Source organism: Tachypleus tridentatus, chromosome 7 (genome assembly GCF_004210375.1).
Source record: "Tachypleus tridentatus isolate NWPU-2018 chromosome 7, ASM421037v1, whole genome shotgun sequence".
NCBI classification, from domain to species: domain Eukaryota; kingdom Metazoa; phylum Arthropoda; class Merostomata; order Xiphosura; family Limulidae; genus Tachypleus; species Tachypleus tridentatus.
The window spans coordinates 153,846,318-153,865,896 of NC_134831.1; the positions used below are offsets into that span (position 1 = coordinate 153,846,318).

The 19,579-nt window shown below is 34.0% G+C and overlaps 1 protein-coding gene across 7 annotated transcripts in view; it reads right to left on the bottom strand.

Annotated features, from left to right (window-relative positions):
* LOC143256939 (ras-responsive element-binding protein 1-like) overlaps nt 1-19,579 on the bottom strand; it is a 38,118-nt gene that overhangs the window by 11,977 nt on the left and 6,562 nt on the right. The window contains exons 1-2 of one of the 7 annotated variants that reach the window (XM_076514845.1): nt 18,291-19,061; nt 16,073-16,562 (exon numbers count right to left, since the gene is read on the bottom strand). The exons of 3 other annotated variants lie outside the window; for them this stretch is intronic. In XM_076514845.1, the coding sequence (XP_076370960.1) occupies nt 16,073-16,088 (16 nt within the window). In that variant the 5' untranslated portion in view covers nt 16,089-16,562; nt 18,291-19,061. Of the gene's footprint in view, nt 1-5,501; nt 5,780-16,072; nt 16,563-18,290; nt 19,062-19,579 lie in introns of those variants that run through there. 3 more of the 7 variants (XM_076514849.1, XM_076514844.1, XM_076514846.1) reach the window with 3 other exon arrangements.

The window sequence follows — 19,579 nt, forward strand, 5'->3', positions numbered from 1 at the left end:
AAAATATATGTCTGTTCAAACATGGGATAGATGAAATGTAAAGTATCTTGATCAGTTTTAATATCTCAGGATCCAGAGATCACTTTACTTATTTACAGTTTTTAATTCGTTTTGCAATAAAAATATTTCACTAATAATTTCTACTTAAATAACTTCATACACGACGAAGACAAGACTGGACGGTTTCTCGTCACATAATCACATTTCTCAATCTTGATTAATAAAATAGAAATGATCAGTTGTAATAAGTTACGTTAGCTTGATTTACATATAAAAGAACCTGATAATGTAAAAAAAATCAATGTATTCAGTGGGTTCTAAGTGTACACATACAAGGATTGGAAGAAAACACCTTTTCGATGAAGACTTAGAAGTGACAAGCCCTAGTAAGATATGGTGAAGATAAATAATGAGAAAATTATTTAGTTGGCATAATGCATACACAAACAGCCTGCCCACTGTTATCTAATACACTTAACATCACTGAACAGTAAAAAAATCAAAAGTATTATGAAGCCGTAGAAACATGGAGATAGAAGCCAACCATCTTTGATCCTACTGAAATCGCAAGAGCCTTCGACAGTCATACAAAGTTACAGCCGAATAAATTAAGAAACCCGTTAAATCCTAGATATCATAGAGATTACTTTGCTACTAGTAGAAATTGTATTACTATGAACTATGTATTAACTTCATAACTTGATCTTGTGTGATGTGAGGATGAGAAACGTTAATTATAGACATCACTAAAACTTTCTTAAAACTTCCTTTGATGTTTAAATCGTCCCTCTGAAGTTGCTGATTAGCATAAAAATAAGCTTCAAGAGCTGGAAAATAAGGATCCTCCAAGTTCATTGGCTATTTAGTTAATTAAGATTGTGAGTGAATAGATTGGCCTGTCTGTTTGCTTGCGATACTAAACCCAATATTCAGAAGATTTAATTCCTTTAAGTCGTAAATACAAAAAAAATGAAATTTTTAAAAGGTGCCGAACAAAATTATGTCCAAAGTTTATTTCATAAATAGCATAATAAATGTATAATATCCTGCGTGAAAAACATAAAGTTAAAGTAACTGTAACATCCTCTAGGTGGTGCAACAAAACCTATTATCATAAAAATTATATAATTTATACAGTAGGTAGCAGAATAATAAATGTATAATTTCACATTAAAAATGGAGAAAAATCAAATACTACTGCTACACCCGGAAAACTTCAAAGGATAGTTTTCAAATTGGTGTGAATTTCTTTCATTGCGACTGAAAGAGGTTCACGAAATCTCATGGATTCGCTATGACATTACCCGGCATGGCCAGGTGGGTTAAGGCGTGCGACTCTTAATCTGAGGGTCGCGGGTTTGCATTCCCGTCGCACCAAACATGCTCACCTTTTCAGGCGTGGGGGCGTTATAATATTACGGTCAATCCCACTATTCGTTGGTAAAAGAATAGCTCAAAAGTTGGCGGTAGGTGGTGATGACTAGCTGTCTTCCCTTTAGTCTTACACTACAGAATTAGGAACGGCTAGCGCAGATAGCCCTCTCGTAGCTTTGCGCGAAATTCAAAAAACAAACAATCGCTATGACATCAATATCTTAATAGTAAAACCTACTTTTTACACCATTAGAGAAATTACACATTCTAATATTACCCACGCTAATAATATCTTTGTTGTATTTACACGTATTAAAGTTAGCAAAGGATGTTTAAAATTGCTCTTCTCAACGTGTATTTTAGGCTTCCAAGTTATATAAATTATCTCATAAAAAATAAGCACAAAAAAGCTTCGATTACTACGCCATCTCTGAATCACACTAATAAGAAAATACAAGGTTACTAAAATATTTAGTGGATTGTATAGAGTTACTTAATACCAGATAAAATTTTTGAAAAAAAACCTTTCAAAACTGCTTTTCAAGACAAATAACAGTGCAGATACGAACATGAAAAATTAATCTAACGTTAAGGACAACAACATTTTCATAAATTTCCAGCTGCGAAAAAGTAAGATTCACGAAATCTGGCTAACCCTGGCATTTATTAATAAAGCTACATAGAGTAGATAACTTTTGTAATTCCTAAAAAAAAGGCCTAATGTACAAAAAAATGCAAAGTGGAATACATCAAACAGTTACACAATAAACTCAGACACTGACAATATAATAAAAGCAAAACAAAAACGATTAACACCATTAAAGTTTTTGATATATTCAATATTACACAGTTCACGAGTTCTTGTTATACATCCAGCATTTTATGATATCCGAAATAGAATACACATACATACCTAGATACATATACAAATATGTACAAGACGAAACCATAGTCATACCCTTTATGGACATACGTTTACCTTTACAAAGGTTTGTTTGTTTGTTTTGAATTTCGCGCAAAGCTACACGAGGGCTATCTGCACTAGCCGACCCTAATTTAGCAGTGTAAGACTAGAGGGAAGGCAGCTAGTCATCACCACCCACCGCCAAATCTTGAGCTACTCTTTTACCAACGAACAGTGGAATTGACCGTCAAATTATAACGCCCCCACGGCTGAAAGGGCGAGCAAGTTTGGTGCGAGGAGGATTCGAACCCGTGACCCTCAGATTACGAAACGAATGCCTTAACACACCTGGCCATGCCTGGCCCCTTTACAAAGGTATGCATACCTTTCAGCTAATGCTGAAATATGTGATTACTAAGTTTGTTTAAGGTAAACTTCGAAGTCTTCAAAATAAGTCGTCTCCAGAACAAAAGTATGAAACATTTAACGAAAATTAGTTTTTATTGCTTCGATTAAACATATTTTAGAACGAGCAGTTGGATAAGATTGATTAAATGATAATAGCTTGGTAGCTTAAAATGACTCAGTCATACGAGACAAAACAAGCAAAGGTTGTGTGGATTGTCACGCGATCTCAATATACATAATAATCTGATAATCCGATATTTTTAGTCAACAAATTATATCATTATCAGGTTATGCTGTTCTAATTCTGTGTCAGCGTTAGGTCCAAAAATGAAATTTAAAAACTTACAAGTTTTAAGTAGTTACAATAAAAGTTGTTTTAATTTCTAAAAGCATGCGTCCTTTTTTTCGAATACTGAAAAATTACATACATATACAGCCCTTAACACAAAATAACACGCTAGCATTAATTCAAATAATATTTCTAGGCTCTGAAATTACTACTTTCAATAACTTGTTTTTATCTTTCGTAAAGCAACTTATTCTTAGAACCCTGTAAATTCAATAACCAATCCATTCACCAAACCGCTGTATCCCCTCGATCAATCATCCATCTTGTTGTATAAGGACACAATTGAACCTAAAATACGCTGTTTCTGAATCACAGATCTTAAGTATAGAGAACATGTCGTTCTTAAACATACAAGCATCATAGACCACCTGTATGTTAAATAGTTTTGTTTGTTTATAGTCAAGCATAGATATAAACAATTGACTATCTTTGCTCTGCCCACAACAAGTATCAAACCCCGGATTCTACCGTTGTAAGCCCGTATACATACCGCTGTGCCACTGGAGGGAGGAGCATGTAAGAAAAATCTTAAGAATAGAAGGTAATGTGTGAATTGCTTGATTAATGATTAATGCCAAAATTCATCCACTTTATTCACGAAACGTCTAGTTACTTTGTTATGACAGTATTCATACACATTATTGGCAAGTAGGTCATATCAGTTTACCATAATTAACATCTAGCCAACAGGGTCTCAGCTGTAAGTCTAAGGTCTCACACCATTAAAAACCGAGTTTTAATACTCATGGTGAGCACAGCATAGATAATTCACTGTGTGGCATTGCGTTTAACAATAACAACAAATATTCTAACGAGTTATTGACAGATTTCACATACTGATTTATGTTGTGTATTTCTAAAAAGACAGTCTGTCTGAAATGGGTTAATTTGCATAATTAAAATATAAATATTAGGATCGTGGTTATTCCCATATAGCATATTTACAATGTGTTCAATGGGTTATTTTGATACTTAATTTTTAAGCTCAGTTAAGTAACTTACAACTGTCGTGACGGTTAACATCAGTAACTACAACTTATTGTTCAGATCAATACAACAGGTGTTTATGACAGATTATCGTTAAGATACGTAAAATATGTTATGAAATGATAGAAATGTTTTCATCAGAGAAACAACAATGAATTTACCTTGGTAACCTAGAGATCAAATATGTCGCCTCAAATTTTCTTTTACAAATTCCATAATTATATGTACAATTAGCATAATGGGAAAACTGTTAAAATACGACTTCACATGTATTTTTAGCATAGCAATTTTGTGTAACAGAACCACTTTTTATACACAAAAAAATCACAAGACTAGCTATATATGTAATTCACAATACGTTTTCTCACATATAATAATAACAATAAAAATATTTCAACGTTTATCAAGGGCACAGCGTCGATCGCGTACAATGCACACGTGCGTAGGAGTTTTTCAAAGGAAAATATGTTTAAACTGAAATTTTGAAGACAACATAAAGTAAAGCATAAAAGGTTAGAAAATAACTTAAACTTTATGAAATATTTCTTTATAATAACGAAGCATATGCTAACCTGGAGTATTGTTTATGTGTGCATTTAATAATCATAATAAAGTAGAAAAACAGCCAGACAACAACAGCGGTTAACATACGACAGTTCTAAGGATTTATAACACTAAAATCTGGGGTTCGATTTCCCGCGATAGTCACTGAGGATAGCCAAATATGGCTTTGCTCTAAAACAAATAAACAAAACTTCACAAAATATCAAATCAGATTGCTGCGTACAAATTTTGTCTAAAGATCTATGATTTACATAATTAGGGTGTTTTTGACATGTTTTCCACCTTAAAACAGATCACACAAGGTCTTTAACTATAGTGCATAATTACTCATCACCAATCTCAAAGTTTAATTCTTAATCACTTTAATAAAAACGATAAGCGTGGTCGTATTATCATACGGTGTTACACGACAAACTGCTCAACTTACTAATACATCAAACTAATACTTAAGTTTGTTACATGTTTTCTGTAAACACTCTTTACTTTTTGTAAACATACACAATTTATTTCTCTTGAAAGTAATGACAATCTTAAAAGTAACTCGCTTATAAAATTACTATTAATACGGACTGTTATTTTAATTCCTACAAAAGTTATTTCTAGAAACTTATATTGTAACTTTCATAGTTTTATAACGTAACTAACAATTGCAAATGTAGAATTATTATGCTATGACATATAATATAAATATATATTAGAGCCACTACTTCATATCTTAGTCTTAGTGTATACGTATTATATATCATGTATTTAACATAACTCATACTAATCCTCTATTTTAATTCAAACACGTCAATATCGAAGGAGATATGGGCTAGGTGACAGTTTATATTTTGTACTTAAATAACATAAAAACTTCAATTTGTTGGACTGTCTGTCTTTACGGATTAACAAAGAGTACTAGTTAACGCATACCTTCACTATCGGCCATTACGTTCTACAAATAGTCACAGATCAGACAACGTCAAGATTAACATTTTGAATTTTATGGTTGCAGAATTTGTAACTATCAATATCAGGAAACATCAGACTGGAAGGGGGTGGACGGAAGCCAGGAACTAAAGCGACTGGTGAAAAAAGTAACACCTGAAACAGGCACCAAATGGTTAGACATACAAACAGTAACCCAATAGGTTACCATGACAACCATCCTGTACACAGAACCTGACTCGTTGTTAGATGCAGCGGATCACAAAGATACTGCGCGATCAATGAAAGATGACTTACCTGGTCTCGCATTTTCTCACCAACTACGCACTTTACCTGCCAAGACCATATTTGGTGCGGAAGACTATTAGTCAGCCAATAGGAAATTGTTTTAGCAGTGAAGTGCAGACTGCTGTCGTTTGTCGCGTAGCTTTCGTAAAGTTCACCATTCCGTGTGTTTTACCACTTACCTTCACAAGTCACTTGTGAATTGTGGAAAAGAAAGCCCGAAAATAGTTTATGACTGCTATCATAATCAAAAATTAAAAACATAAATTTAACTTTATAAAGTATAAAACACATGTTGTATAAGTTACCAGAAAGTTGTCCTGAAAACTGTTTATTTGTTGTTGTTTTTAATGCGCAAAGCCACACAATAGGCTATCCGCATTCTGACCATCGCGGGTAATCTCTAAGTTAAATCCATACGTTAGGGTTACAAGTCCATAAACTTATCGCTCACCTAGTGGGGAAACTTCAAAATGGAAAAAACAACAACATTTTACGAGTTTGTTTGTTTTTCTGTTTCATTAACTAATTCATTCATGACTATGTAATGCATGTATCTCTTAATTTCCCTTTGTTTAAGAATGTGAAAATTGAAAAGGCCATCACCATTGGTTGGGAAAAACTGCATCTTTCTAATGAGAATAATCCAGAGAAATTTAATTTTCAAATCTACAAAGTAGACTTCGTGGTTATATGCTTGTTTCAAGTGGTTATAATTCATTAGAATAAAGAAATTATTGCCACCGTCTACGTAATGTGTTACCCAATCTCAGATTATATGACAAAAAACCCTGAATCACGATCTACTTTATAAAAGATGAAGTCTAATTTATTATGCCTATAGCCTGTAAAATCACATATTATAGTTTCATAAATTAAATGGCTGAGTATGGACCAATGGATAGCTTGCCAGATTATGGATCCCCGATACCCATGATTCGGGTCCCGTTACAGTTAAAAACAAACAAAAAACGCGTTATGCACGTTGAGGCCGTGATTATTTTATAAGAGCATCCCATTATTCTGCAAGGTAAAAGTTGACAGTGAGTATGGTTGATTAGTTACCTTTCCTTTATTAATTCCAACTTAGGGATGGTTAGCACAGACAGTCTTTGGGTTGTTTGCGCTGTTACTTTGAAGCAACTTAAAAATACAATATATGTGTAGTTTATATAACTGGGCTTACATCGTTAAGAAATGTGACAGCAATATTAAAACAATAATGGTGGGAAATTAGTTATCCAACAAAGAGAACACGAGAAAATAGTATTTATCATCAATTAACATTAACGGAAGCCATATCTGTATTAAAATAGTCAAATGGTGTATAAATTAAGCATGGTCGACAGATATCAACCGCCAAATAGACTAACAGCTTTCTAAGAATCTCACAACAAGCAAGTACCCGTGTGAAAGCACGTGACGTTCTCAGAGAGAGAATATATTCATGGAATTAGTCAAGAATACCACGAAACCTGCTAGTTTCTGACAAACGAGGATATTTACCCAGCACATTCACTTTGGAATAGAAAAACCTTTTTCTTAAGGTTAAATTATAGGAGATTTGGTTTCAAGACTCTTCGCATAAAAAACAATATTAGAGTGTAACAACATACAGGTACAAAGGGCTCACCTCAATAAACCATTATAGACCACGATGAAATACTGAGTGGAATGAGTTATAGTATAATTAGTACAATGGTACAATGTTTAAAAATTAGACATTGATAATGTCTATGTCGTTAGCGCTGTTTCAGGAGGAAAATCCGTAATTTTACCCTTAAATTTATTTAAATCCGTTATTATTTTACATTACAAAACAAATTATGTGAGATTTTTTTTTCTTATTTAAATTATTTCAACCATGACTGTGCAGAGTTTTTTTTTTTTCAAAAATAGTACAACTACAATGTCTACATGGTGTTTTATAATCAGAAAACATCCACAGGTTATCTGTGAGGAGCTCCTGTAAAACAAATATCCTATTACAACCCCCACTGCAGCGGCTCAGAAGCAAGCCTGAAGACTTTTAAGGCTAAAAAGCAGGTTTCGATACATCTGGGAAGCAAAGCACAGATAACAAATTGTATAGCTTTGTGCTTGATAACGAAACAAACAAAAAACTTGTACAGTGTTGTAATGCAATATCATTCAAAATTCAGGAACATTTCTTAATAAATTTAACAATTTTAAACTGTTATCTTAGGAAGGTTGAATTTGTCTATTTGTTGCCAATTTTCAATTATTTCATGCTCTGTTTGGTCTTAAGGACTTAGAAAGTGATATGACTGGGTTGTAAGTCATACATTTTCCTTTACGTAAAAAGTCATAATCTTACACTAAGTTTCTTGTGATTAGTGAGAATAGAAAAAGAGAAGTTTTGTTTTCTATCACGTTCAATGAATATGACGTTATATGTCATAAAGTAAGATATACCCTATAAAAATAAGTGAATAAGTAATTATTGTTATTTTATAAAAATTTTGATGTTCATCTCTGTTCTTAAACAAATTCAATACTTTTATATTAGTCAGGCGAATGATAAAAATCAAATTTTCTAGTAATCACTACATCATTTGTCAATACAATGTATTTATTTCCGTTTGTTTTAGAACTAACATATCTACATGCATATTAAGTGATTAGTAACACATAGTAAATTAAAAATACCTCATCGACCAGGATTTCATTATAAAGGTGAGAATTAGTTTGCTTTTTTTCTTCTTCTCTTTCTTTTGTGTTCTCGTAATTTTCGTTTGGGAAGCTAAGACCCAAAAGAACATATTCTCTATTCAATGAAAAATTATTTTCCAGATTTAAGCAGAAATTCTAAAGTATGGGTATTTGACCCTAACTGATAAACAAATAGTAGAGAAACCTAACTTTCCACCAAGTAATACTTTTAATTATCCATGAGAGAAGCACTGTGGCATCAATATGTCAGTGTTAAGTCAACAAACAAAGCATCTGGACGATCCAGGACTTGGTACGACCATCTGGGAATGCCTCTTTATGACACCATGGCTGTTGACATCCAGCAGACATGAGAGAATGGATTTTTTTCTCAATGTAGATTTCCTGTCAAAGCACACAACATGTTTGAGTTTATGGTAATATACTTTAGCAAGTAGTCATAATAACACTAAGACAAGCTGCTGATGGTGCTGCCTTAGTGACGAAGCGAAACTGTAAGTCCACCAACTTTTTGAAGAATAACCAAGAAAGCTCTTAAATGTTTCCTTAAACATTTCAAACAGGGGTTGAGTTGAAACCCTTGGATTCTTGAACCGAGACATACAACCTCTACTCATCAATTATAATTAGGCTGCACTTAAGTACCTCAGTGAAGATTAACTGGGTGATCTGAATGTAATGGTTGACAGACTGCAGCATAGGTTTGATAAAACGCAATTTATGGAGATTTATAAGATCAAAGCCCACTGCAAAGAAACAAAAGAAAGTGTAGCTATTTATGCAGACAACCTACAGCAACATATGTCCAGAAATGATTGTAACAGATAGGAAAACTCGTGATCAAGAAATTTGTTCATTTATCATAACACTGGCTTATCATTTGACATTATTGACAAAGAATGTGTTTGTAGCTACGTGTTATGATATGTTATAACAAGAGAAAGATAAAATCTGAGATTTCAATGGACCTAAGAAGTTGAGCCCCATCGTAATTGGGGGACAACAGGGTGCTCCAAACTACAGCAAATTTACATTCCTGATTCTACTTGATACACATTGTACAATATCTACAACACATTCCCATGAACTTCTTTAAAATATTGTCTTGGACATTGATACTTTTCTTGAAATAGGTTATGATAATTAATTTGTACTTTTTTTTTTTTTAATAATCAATGGAAAAAGACGTTACCACCACTCAGACAATTTAGATAGATTTTTCAGTTGTGTTTAAAGTTTTATTAAGGTTTATCTTTCACCATTTCAAATCATTACATTAAAAAAGTTGTGATTCCTAAATTACCTCCACTTGGTGGCTACCTTTGTGTTGCCACTGGATTGTTTGTTTCACAGATAATAAAAAGGTGTCTGATTATGTGTGTGTGATCCGAAGTGAATCAAGATTGTTAGAAGTGTACTCCTCTTTTACAAGCATAATCTCAAGTAAATCAGGGGCATGCTACCCTAGGAATATTTTAGTTTAGGAGACAATTTTAATACCTGAGGAAACCAAAGTATGAAGAAAATTAGAATAAAAGAAGAAATAAAATCAATGTGAGAATTAGAAATTTAATGAGACAGTCAAAAGATGGGATAAACAGATGAATGAAAAACAACGTATGTCGGTTTTTCGTTAATCTGTTTATCCTATCGTTTTATATTATTTCCGGTTTCCAAGTTAATTTCAGATCCTTTATTAGTTTAATGTTAGTTACTATTCGGAACCAAAAACTCAATTAAATTTGTTGGTAATCGTAAGCTTATTGAAACTGATGATGAGGACAAAGTGAGTAATAGCCCCTCGTATTGGAAATGAGGTGTTTAGCTACCTTTAATATTACAACACCCATGGTTTGGTCATAAAGACTTGAGTGTTTTGTGTTGTTAACCCATTCTTGCCATAGGAATACTGAACAGTCAGTTTGTAATATGTGATCAGTGGGACTATAAAAGCAACACTTGCTTTACTTATCCGTTATTCTAAGAACATATGAGGAAAGCAGTGACGATTAGGCCTTTTACCCAAAACCATGGCTCATCTTGCCAACTGGAATACGAAAGAAATCTAGATGCTAGTTATATAATAAATTTTCATGAATAACGATTACCTACGCGTTTGTCACACAGGCAGCCTAGTTCCAATTTTCATAAAGTTTAAGTTCGACTTTGGTTCAAATGGGGCAAAAGTGGAAAATGTCTTTATTAGAGACTATTGTTTTTGTGTAAAACAAAGTGTTTCTACGACATGCTATTGTATACTGCGTAATATTCACTCTTGGAGAGCAGGCATATAAATAGAGGTTACTTTACTTTGAATTTCAGTATCCATAGCCCGGCATGGCCAGGTGAGTTAAAGCATTGGACTCGTAATCTGAGAGTCGCGGATTCGAATCCTCGTCGCACCAAACATGCTCGCCCAAGAGTTGGCGGTGGGTGGTGGTGATGATTAGCTGCCTTCCCTCTAGTTTTACACTGCTAAATTAGGGACGGATAGCGCAGATAGCCCTCGAGTAGCTTTGCGCGAAATTCAGAAAGCAATTAATCAGTATCCATCTCGTGTTCCTAAAGAGAAACAACACCTTCATAATATTTAACCATTTGATAATTATCACCCTTTCTCGAAAATTGTACACTGTTTGTTAATATAATAAGTCCTATCATTCTATCACTTATTGTAAAGCTAGATAATTTAGTATCTCTAGCTCAGAATATTTAACGTCAAAGCAGCAGACATCATTAAATGATGTGAACAAAAACACCGCAAATACAAATTTCCCAATTATATGCAAAAAGGATCTCAACGACTGACGTCAACGATTTTTTGTACATTCCTTATATTACGTCACTGGGGAAAACGTGAGTCACATCTCACTACTCCTTAACGGAGAAATCATACGCCTTCGTAGGCCGTTCACCTGAGCTTTATAAGCATACCAGATTCGACGACCTCCTGGAAGGTCATCCGTTTTTCTTCTTGTTAATAATTTCTCAATATTAAACAACAGGAAAAACAAGTACAAAAAAGAACAGGATATACAAATAGTTTATAAACGAAACGATTTAACAATGGTTTAAAAGTTATCAGAAGAACTATAGTTTGATGGAGGTCTTAAAGCGAAAACACTTTTGTAATTATTTTAAAATAATGAACATAGTTCTAAACTCTCTAACACTCATTGGTTTACAGGAACTTGCACTTATGACTTGCCACACCCACTTCTATCTATCTATCTATTTATATAAACGTCAAGTAAAAGTCTAACGTAATAAAATCACTAGAAATGTAAAACTTCAAACCGTTTGACTGTTTGTCAGATTTTATACAAAACTAAACAAGAGTTAATTGCGTTAACCGTCTCTAATTTTATAGTGATAGATTAGAGTGAAGGCAGCTAATCAACAGCACTCCCCACAAACTATTCTTGCCAGACCAAATGGTGGAATTTGACCGTCACTCTTATAACACACTCATGACTCCAGAGTGCGAAGCGTTATTTCTTATTTCAGTGGCAACGGGAAAAGAAATACGTGCTCCAGCGCGCTAACCATCTGCCTGCGTTCGGCCCAATTTTAATTTAATACACATATACCTATTAGAAGTTCAAAAGAAGTTCCTGATTACAATTTCAACCTCTGATCTGAGGAACTGTTATGTCACTTCTTACGTAAGTCTGGCATGACCAAAGGGTTAGTTCGCTCGATTCGCAATCTAAGGGTCACGGGTTCAAATCCCTCCCCTCGCAAAAACATGCTCGCCCTTTTAACCTTGAGGGGTATATAATGTACCGTCAATTCCACTATTCGTTAGTGGTGGGTGGTGATGAATAGCTGTCTTCCCTCTAATCTTTCACTGCTAAATCAGGTATAACTGGCATAGATAGCACTCATGTAACATTATGCAAAATTCAAACTAATCAGTCGGTTATTTCTTGCTTATGTTTGTTTGGTTTTAAAAAGAAGAAAGGCAGGCGCACTTCGGTGAAAAAAAAAAATGGAAATTACACTAATCAGTTATTATTGTTATTTAAACTGTTAGATTTTGTGTTTCACTCCATACAGGTATGAGTGCGTTTGAAGTTAACTCATCGCAGTTTAACTGCATGTCGCATAATTATTATCAACCATTTCCTCAAGGTAACACTTGATTTCGACATATCATTGAAACTAATGATGTTATTACATGGATCACATATATGTGTATTAGATAAACAAAAGTAACCTTCACACACAAACATACATCTGCAACACTGATTAAAAGAATTCGAAATCGAAATACTGAATTAACCTTCAAGTATAGTACTTCATAGCAAAATTACTATACAGTTTATTTGTTGAAATTTCACAATGAACCAACTTGTTATAAAACTAACTTATCTACGCGTTTCTCTCTAGCCAAGAATATCTTAACATCAAAACAAGTTATTAAACGATGTTACAAAAACACAGCAAATACAGATGTTCCTAGTTTGTAACGTTTCAAGGGTTGCAAATACAATCTACTCATATATATGCAGATAGAATGATCAAGTTTTTCTAATATTAAAAACAAACAACGAAAAATAATGATAAGGCTTAATCCTTACCGCAAGGCAATAAAAACACTATAACAGTGTATTTAAATATTCTTAAATAAAAAATAACCAAAGGTATATTATAAAAAACATCTTTCTAATTGATAAACATTTACTAGCAATGTTTATCACTAGATGAACATAAAATGAGAACAATTAATTTTGTAGTACGTTTAGCTACTTAATTGAGAATACAATGAGGTTATTTATTTCTGGTTGCACAACCAAGCCACATTACGATGCCTGGTTTTCCCACTGCGGAAAATCAAACTCCATATTTTAGCTTTGTAGGTCCATTAACTTATCACTGGCTCCCCGTGGGTTGGGTACAAAATGAGGTTAAGTTATGTTAGTTACTAATACAACGTGGCAAAATATCAAAGTTACCAATACGAATAAATTAATGTCCAGTAAAACTTTCTTTATTAAGACACAAATATATAAAAGAAGACTGTCCGAGAAGTTAACCTCTGACAAGTTAAACACAATACACAAATATATAAAAGAAGACTGTCCGAGAAGTTAACCTCTGACAAGTTAAACACAATACACAAATATGAAGAATTCTTGCAGAATAAATTTTTTGTATGATTCCAAATTATAAGTAAGCAACTTTTTTCATTCTTCCAGAAAAGTTAGGATCATAACACTTGTTTAATTATAACAAAACAAGTCAGGACCGCTGTATCTGCTTGTCTCATTTTACCAAAACAAGTCAAAAGCGCCACATACACACACACTACTTGTTTCATTATACCAAAACAAGTCAGTACTATCACACACTACTTGTTTCATTGTACCAAAACAAGTCAGTACTACCACGCACTACTTGTTTCATTATACCAAAACAAGTCAGTACTACCATACACTACTTGTTTCATTGTACCAAAACAAGTCATTACTACCACACACTACTTGTTTCATTGTACCAAAACAAGTCATTACTACCACACACTACTTGTTTCATTGTACCAAAACAAGTCAGTACTACCACGCACTACTTGTTTCATTGTACCAAAACAAGTCAGTACTACCACGCACTACTTGTTTCATTGTACCAAAACAAGTCAGTACTACCACGCACTACTTGTTTCATTGTGCCAAAACAAGTCAGTACTACCACGCACTACTTGTTTCATTGTGCCAAAACAAGTCAGTACTACCACGCACTACTTGTTTCATTGTGCCAAAACAAGTCAGTACTACCACGCACTACTTGTTTCATTGTGCCAAAACAAGTCAGTACTACCACGCACTACTTGTTTCATTGTACCAAAACAAGTCAGTACTACCACGCACTACTTGTTTCATTGTACCAAAACAAGTCAGTACTACCACGCACTACTTGTTTCATTGTACCAAAACAAGTCAGTACTACCACGCACTACTTGTTTCATTGTGCCAAAACAAGTCAGTACTACCACGCACTACTTGTTTCATTGTACCAAAACAAGTCAGTACTACCACGCACTACTTGTTTCATTGTACCAAAACAAGTCAGTACTACCACGCACTACTTGTTTCATTGTACCAAAACAAGTCAGTACTACCACGCACTACTTGTTTCATTATACCAAAACAAGTCAGTACTACCACGCACTACTTGTTTCATTATGCCAAAACAAGTCAGTACTACCACACACTACTTGTTTCATTGTACCAAAACAAGTCAGTACTACCACGCACTACTTGTTTCATTGTACCAAAACAAGTCAGTACTACCACGCACTACTTGTTTCATTATACCAAAACAAGTCAGTACTACCACGCACTACTTGTTTCATTGTACCAAAACAAGTCAGTACTACCACGCACTACTTGTTTCATTGTACCAAAACAAGTCAGTACTACCACACACTACTTGTTTCATTGTACCAAAACAAGTCAGTACTACCACACACTATTTGTTTTATTATACCAAAACAAGTCAGTACTACCACACACTACTTGTTTCATTGTACCAAAACAAGTCAGTACTACCACGCACTACTTGTTTCATTGTACCAAAACAAGTCAGTACTACCACGCACTACTTGTTTCATTGTACCAAAACAAGTCAGTACTACCACGCACTACTTGTTTCATTGTACCAAAGTACCTCAGGAAAAACCACCACATCTGCTTGTCTTATCTTACCAAATACGCTTATAAACGAAGGCAATAGTAAAATAAAACCTTTATTACTGTCTAAACTAAAACCAAGCATCTGTAATGAAATCAACTGTCAAGTCTATCTACAAATTGAAGTAAACATTCTCCTCTAATTAAATCTTATTCATTATGTCTTCTATTAACTCCATTTAACACATTTATCATTTGGTTTCTAGTCGAGCTGTACATGTTTCTCTTACTGAGCTCTGTGCATATTCCTGCACATCAAATAACTGTTCAATACACATTTTTCTAATACATCAAAACTGACGAGGCGGACAACATATTCACTTGTGATTTTTGTTTGTTTTTGTACGGTTTCACAAAAAATACAAAAAAATTGTATGGCAACGCTGGTATCAGGCTTTTGTGTCACCTGTTTCGACTGGTTGCTATGGGAAAAGGAACGCGAGCTAGCGTTAGTTAGTCAATGATGCATTATCACGTGCATTGCTGTTGGCTGACCAAGACAAAATTACTGTTAAAGAGTCGTGTTTATAAAATCTCGAGACAATACATAAGTTGTTACAATATTACTGTTCATGTCGCAAAAGTTAAAATGATTTCAGACCATGAGTAGTGACTATTTACTTCACAATGAAGTAATAACATATAAATATCCTCAACTATATACACATATTATTATTATAAAATTAATATTTTTTAAGCATTACATGCGTTTGTTTTCATTAACTGTAATGAGATTGTAATGGAGGTTCCTCTAAACAACGTTGATATCAATTAGCTGACTTATAAAACAGATGTGAAAAACCTTTTTGCAACACCAATAAAGGGTGGAATTACGATTAGCACAAATATGTAAAAAAACAGTGTGAAACATAAATAAACATATACCTGTTGTCGGCATCATCTGTAAACTGTGCACATATTGTCGCTAGTACCACCTACAAAGTCAACTGTAGACAATGCTGTTAAATAAGACAAGTTTTGAAAGCACGAAACGGAGAATTAATAAGTTAGAACTGAATAATTAAATAATTCTGAATTTCTTCGACAGCATTACTAGTTTTTGATTTATATTGGTTATCAACAGCACACTCGCTGACGGAGATTGCTTCTTGCTTTCTACAGGTTGCCTAGGAAATGTCATTATAAGTGGGAAGGCTGATGAGTCATGGTCCAAAGTTATCGAGATCTCAGTGCAAAACAAGGTTACGAAAGGATGACTGTACCACGATATTTTCTTGGAAGAATTATGGTATTGGCAATTGTGATAATCGCTACAAACCGATCTTGTCGCATATTTTCTGCTTCTGAAGTTCCCTGAATGTCCTGAGCTTCCAGCCTCACGCGCAACACCCTTCTGTGATTGGGCAACACGTCTCTAACCAGAAAGTTTTGTTAAGTAGATAGATAACACTCATTGATAGATTCTTGAAGCACAGAAAATATTACACCTACGGCTTAGTTTGCGCCAAAAATAAATAAATAAAACCTCGAGGTAATAAAAAGCAAACTTGATAAAATCTCAACGGACAAATTAACTAACAGGTAATGACATCCCATTTTACTCATGATAAAAATTATCTAACAGGTAGTAACAAACCATTTTACTTATTATTTAGGATCAACTCAACCATAACTAAAAGTATACTAATAATATCGATCTTAACTTTTATTAACTTTGTTTGTTTTTACATTTCGCACAAAGCTACTCGAGGACTATCTGTGCTAGCCGTCCCTAATTTAGCAGTGTAAGACTAGAGGGAAAGTAGCTAGTCATCACCACCCACCGACAACTCTTGGGCTACTCTTTTACCAACGAATAATGGGATTGACCGTCACATTATAACGCCCCCACGGCTGAAAGGGCGAACATGTTTGGTGCAACGGGGATTCGAACCCACGACCCTCAGGTTACGAGTCGAACCCCTTAACCCACCTGGCCATGCCGGGCCATTATAAAAGTATTGAACGTTTAGAAAAATACTACTTTTATAATTATTTAAACCTTTTGTTTTTCCTAATTATTGATGCTTAAACTCGTTATTAGGTATTAAGTGCCTTTTACGTATTTTAATGTTATAACTACCTGGGCGAACTATGAATCATAAAGTTGAGAACTGTTTCCTGTCGAGTTGCTTATAACGGATCCAGGACAATGGTTCACCCCCATGATTACTGACTCTCGCTTTAAAACAAACTGACTTTTGATGTTGCATTCCTATTCATAAATACAAAGTTTTGAAAATTTTGGAGTTCTTTGAAAAAGCATAAAATGTATACTTTGTGAAACATTATAAAACTATAAGAATGTGGTGATCACATGAAGCCGACCACCAAAACTTCTCTAATTTTTATAAATATTAAAGAGGTTTTTGGACGATATTTCAATTGTGGGCAGTTGCCCTAAGTTTTTCTTTACACGAGTTTTTTTTTTTTTATTTCGGGTTAGACAAAATTGTTTTTCGTATATAAGAGTCTTTTGCATTTTCCAATCATTTTTTGAACACTTAGTATCTCGTATTCGACTGAAAAATGTGTTTGGCAACGTGTTTTATTGAAATTGGACCATTTCTTTCTAATCAGATGCCAATTTTACACAACAAAGTGCTGAAATTTTTGCAACAACGTGTAATTTCTCACCTTGAAAAATACAAGCTATAATTACCAAATTACCTACCTAATTAGATTCTCATTCGGAAACCAACAAACCTAAAATTGCAAACAAACAAATTTTCAAGAAGTCTTCAAAATCTAATAATAAATAAATAAACGGGGACATTATATAAAAAAATATTTGGGTGACACATTACCCTTTTTCCCAAAACCCAATGAGACATTGTCCGCATACCGTTTATCAAATCATAAAAGTGATGTACAAATACAGTATCACAGATTTAAAGTTGTCCAGTTAACGGATATTAAGAAGGTCGAAAAGTTTTTATCTACATTATTTTAAATAAAAGTTTTAATACCCATACCAGCCGTACCAAGATGCATTTTTACTTCAAGTGGTTTTCTCGTCATCATGGATATTTCAACTGCTAACAATGTTTATACACCCCAAAACATTAATTAAAACTATTTACAAAAATTCTTTCTTACTTACCACATCTACCGTTACTCCCTAACAAATGTCTTTTGGCAATCGTCATTGTAAATTATAAAGTCCACACTGAGTATAATATTAAATTATTTAACCCTACAAGTTTATGAGCATTGCACACGTAAAATAGTCTCTTCTCATAAATATGATGGCTAAAATTTGATGCACACCTGATGCTAACTTTAGTAGGAAGTTCACATCTCTTCTTTCTTCGACAACCAGGAACCAACGTTCTTTAGTAACTAAGAAAATCCGGTTTATAGAAGCACGTCATCCAATCAACATCCACTTTTAAGCACCGAGACAGGTAGTCTAGTCTCACGTGGTTCCATAAGAATGGGTGCGCTCCGACTAAGCCTGTGGTTTATTTCGTATTGGCTTTTACGTCATTGCAACATGTTCCACGGATGACTATTGTTACGCGTACATCAGAAATACAAGAAAGTTTCTAAGGTGTGGGAAAACGAACTTGCACGTGATGGAAACTGTGGTACCAATTATGAAAACAAAACAAAACACTAACTACATCTTGAAAACTAAAACATTGCAGAACTTAAAGGTAAGACAACGAAATAACTGACGTCTTCCTGTATGATAACGATCATAAATTGCGCTAAATATAAAACTGGGGTTTCCATAGCGGGCTCAACACACCAATATGAAGAAACCGAATGGACTGATAATGTTAGAAATATGAGTAATCGTTTCGTCACATAAATCTTACGAACATATACACATTTCTACATATAAAATATAAATGTACGAATCTATGCGTTTTGTTTTCCGTACTTGTACAATTTCACAGAAATATATTTATAATTTACAAGATGTACATAAATACACATGCGCAGACACTCAATAATTTATTCTCAACCGATGAGACAGAAAATGTGATGTAAGGAAACGAAGAATGTCATGTTCGGGTTTGTTTATCAAACAGTTTGTAGGTTTAGGAAGCTGCTTCCTTTTACATCAATCCGTAAGGTAAAGATTAATTGCTTTTATACAAACACTATTATAATGAACTTTAGCATGGGCTCTCTGGCAGGGAAAAAATTGTTAAGGTGAACTAGGCTTAAAACCGTAATTTAATAGTCTTTATATTTATAGCAAAACTATTAAGGCTATTTGTTGCGATCCCGAATTTTGAGATACTGACCAGAGGGCAGGTAGCCAATCAGCAACACCCTAAAACCACCATCCACGCTAAGAAACTGACTGTCTTACAGTGAATTCACAACTGAAAGTGCGGGATATATTTTGGGGTATTTTATAGCTTCGAACCCAGCCGG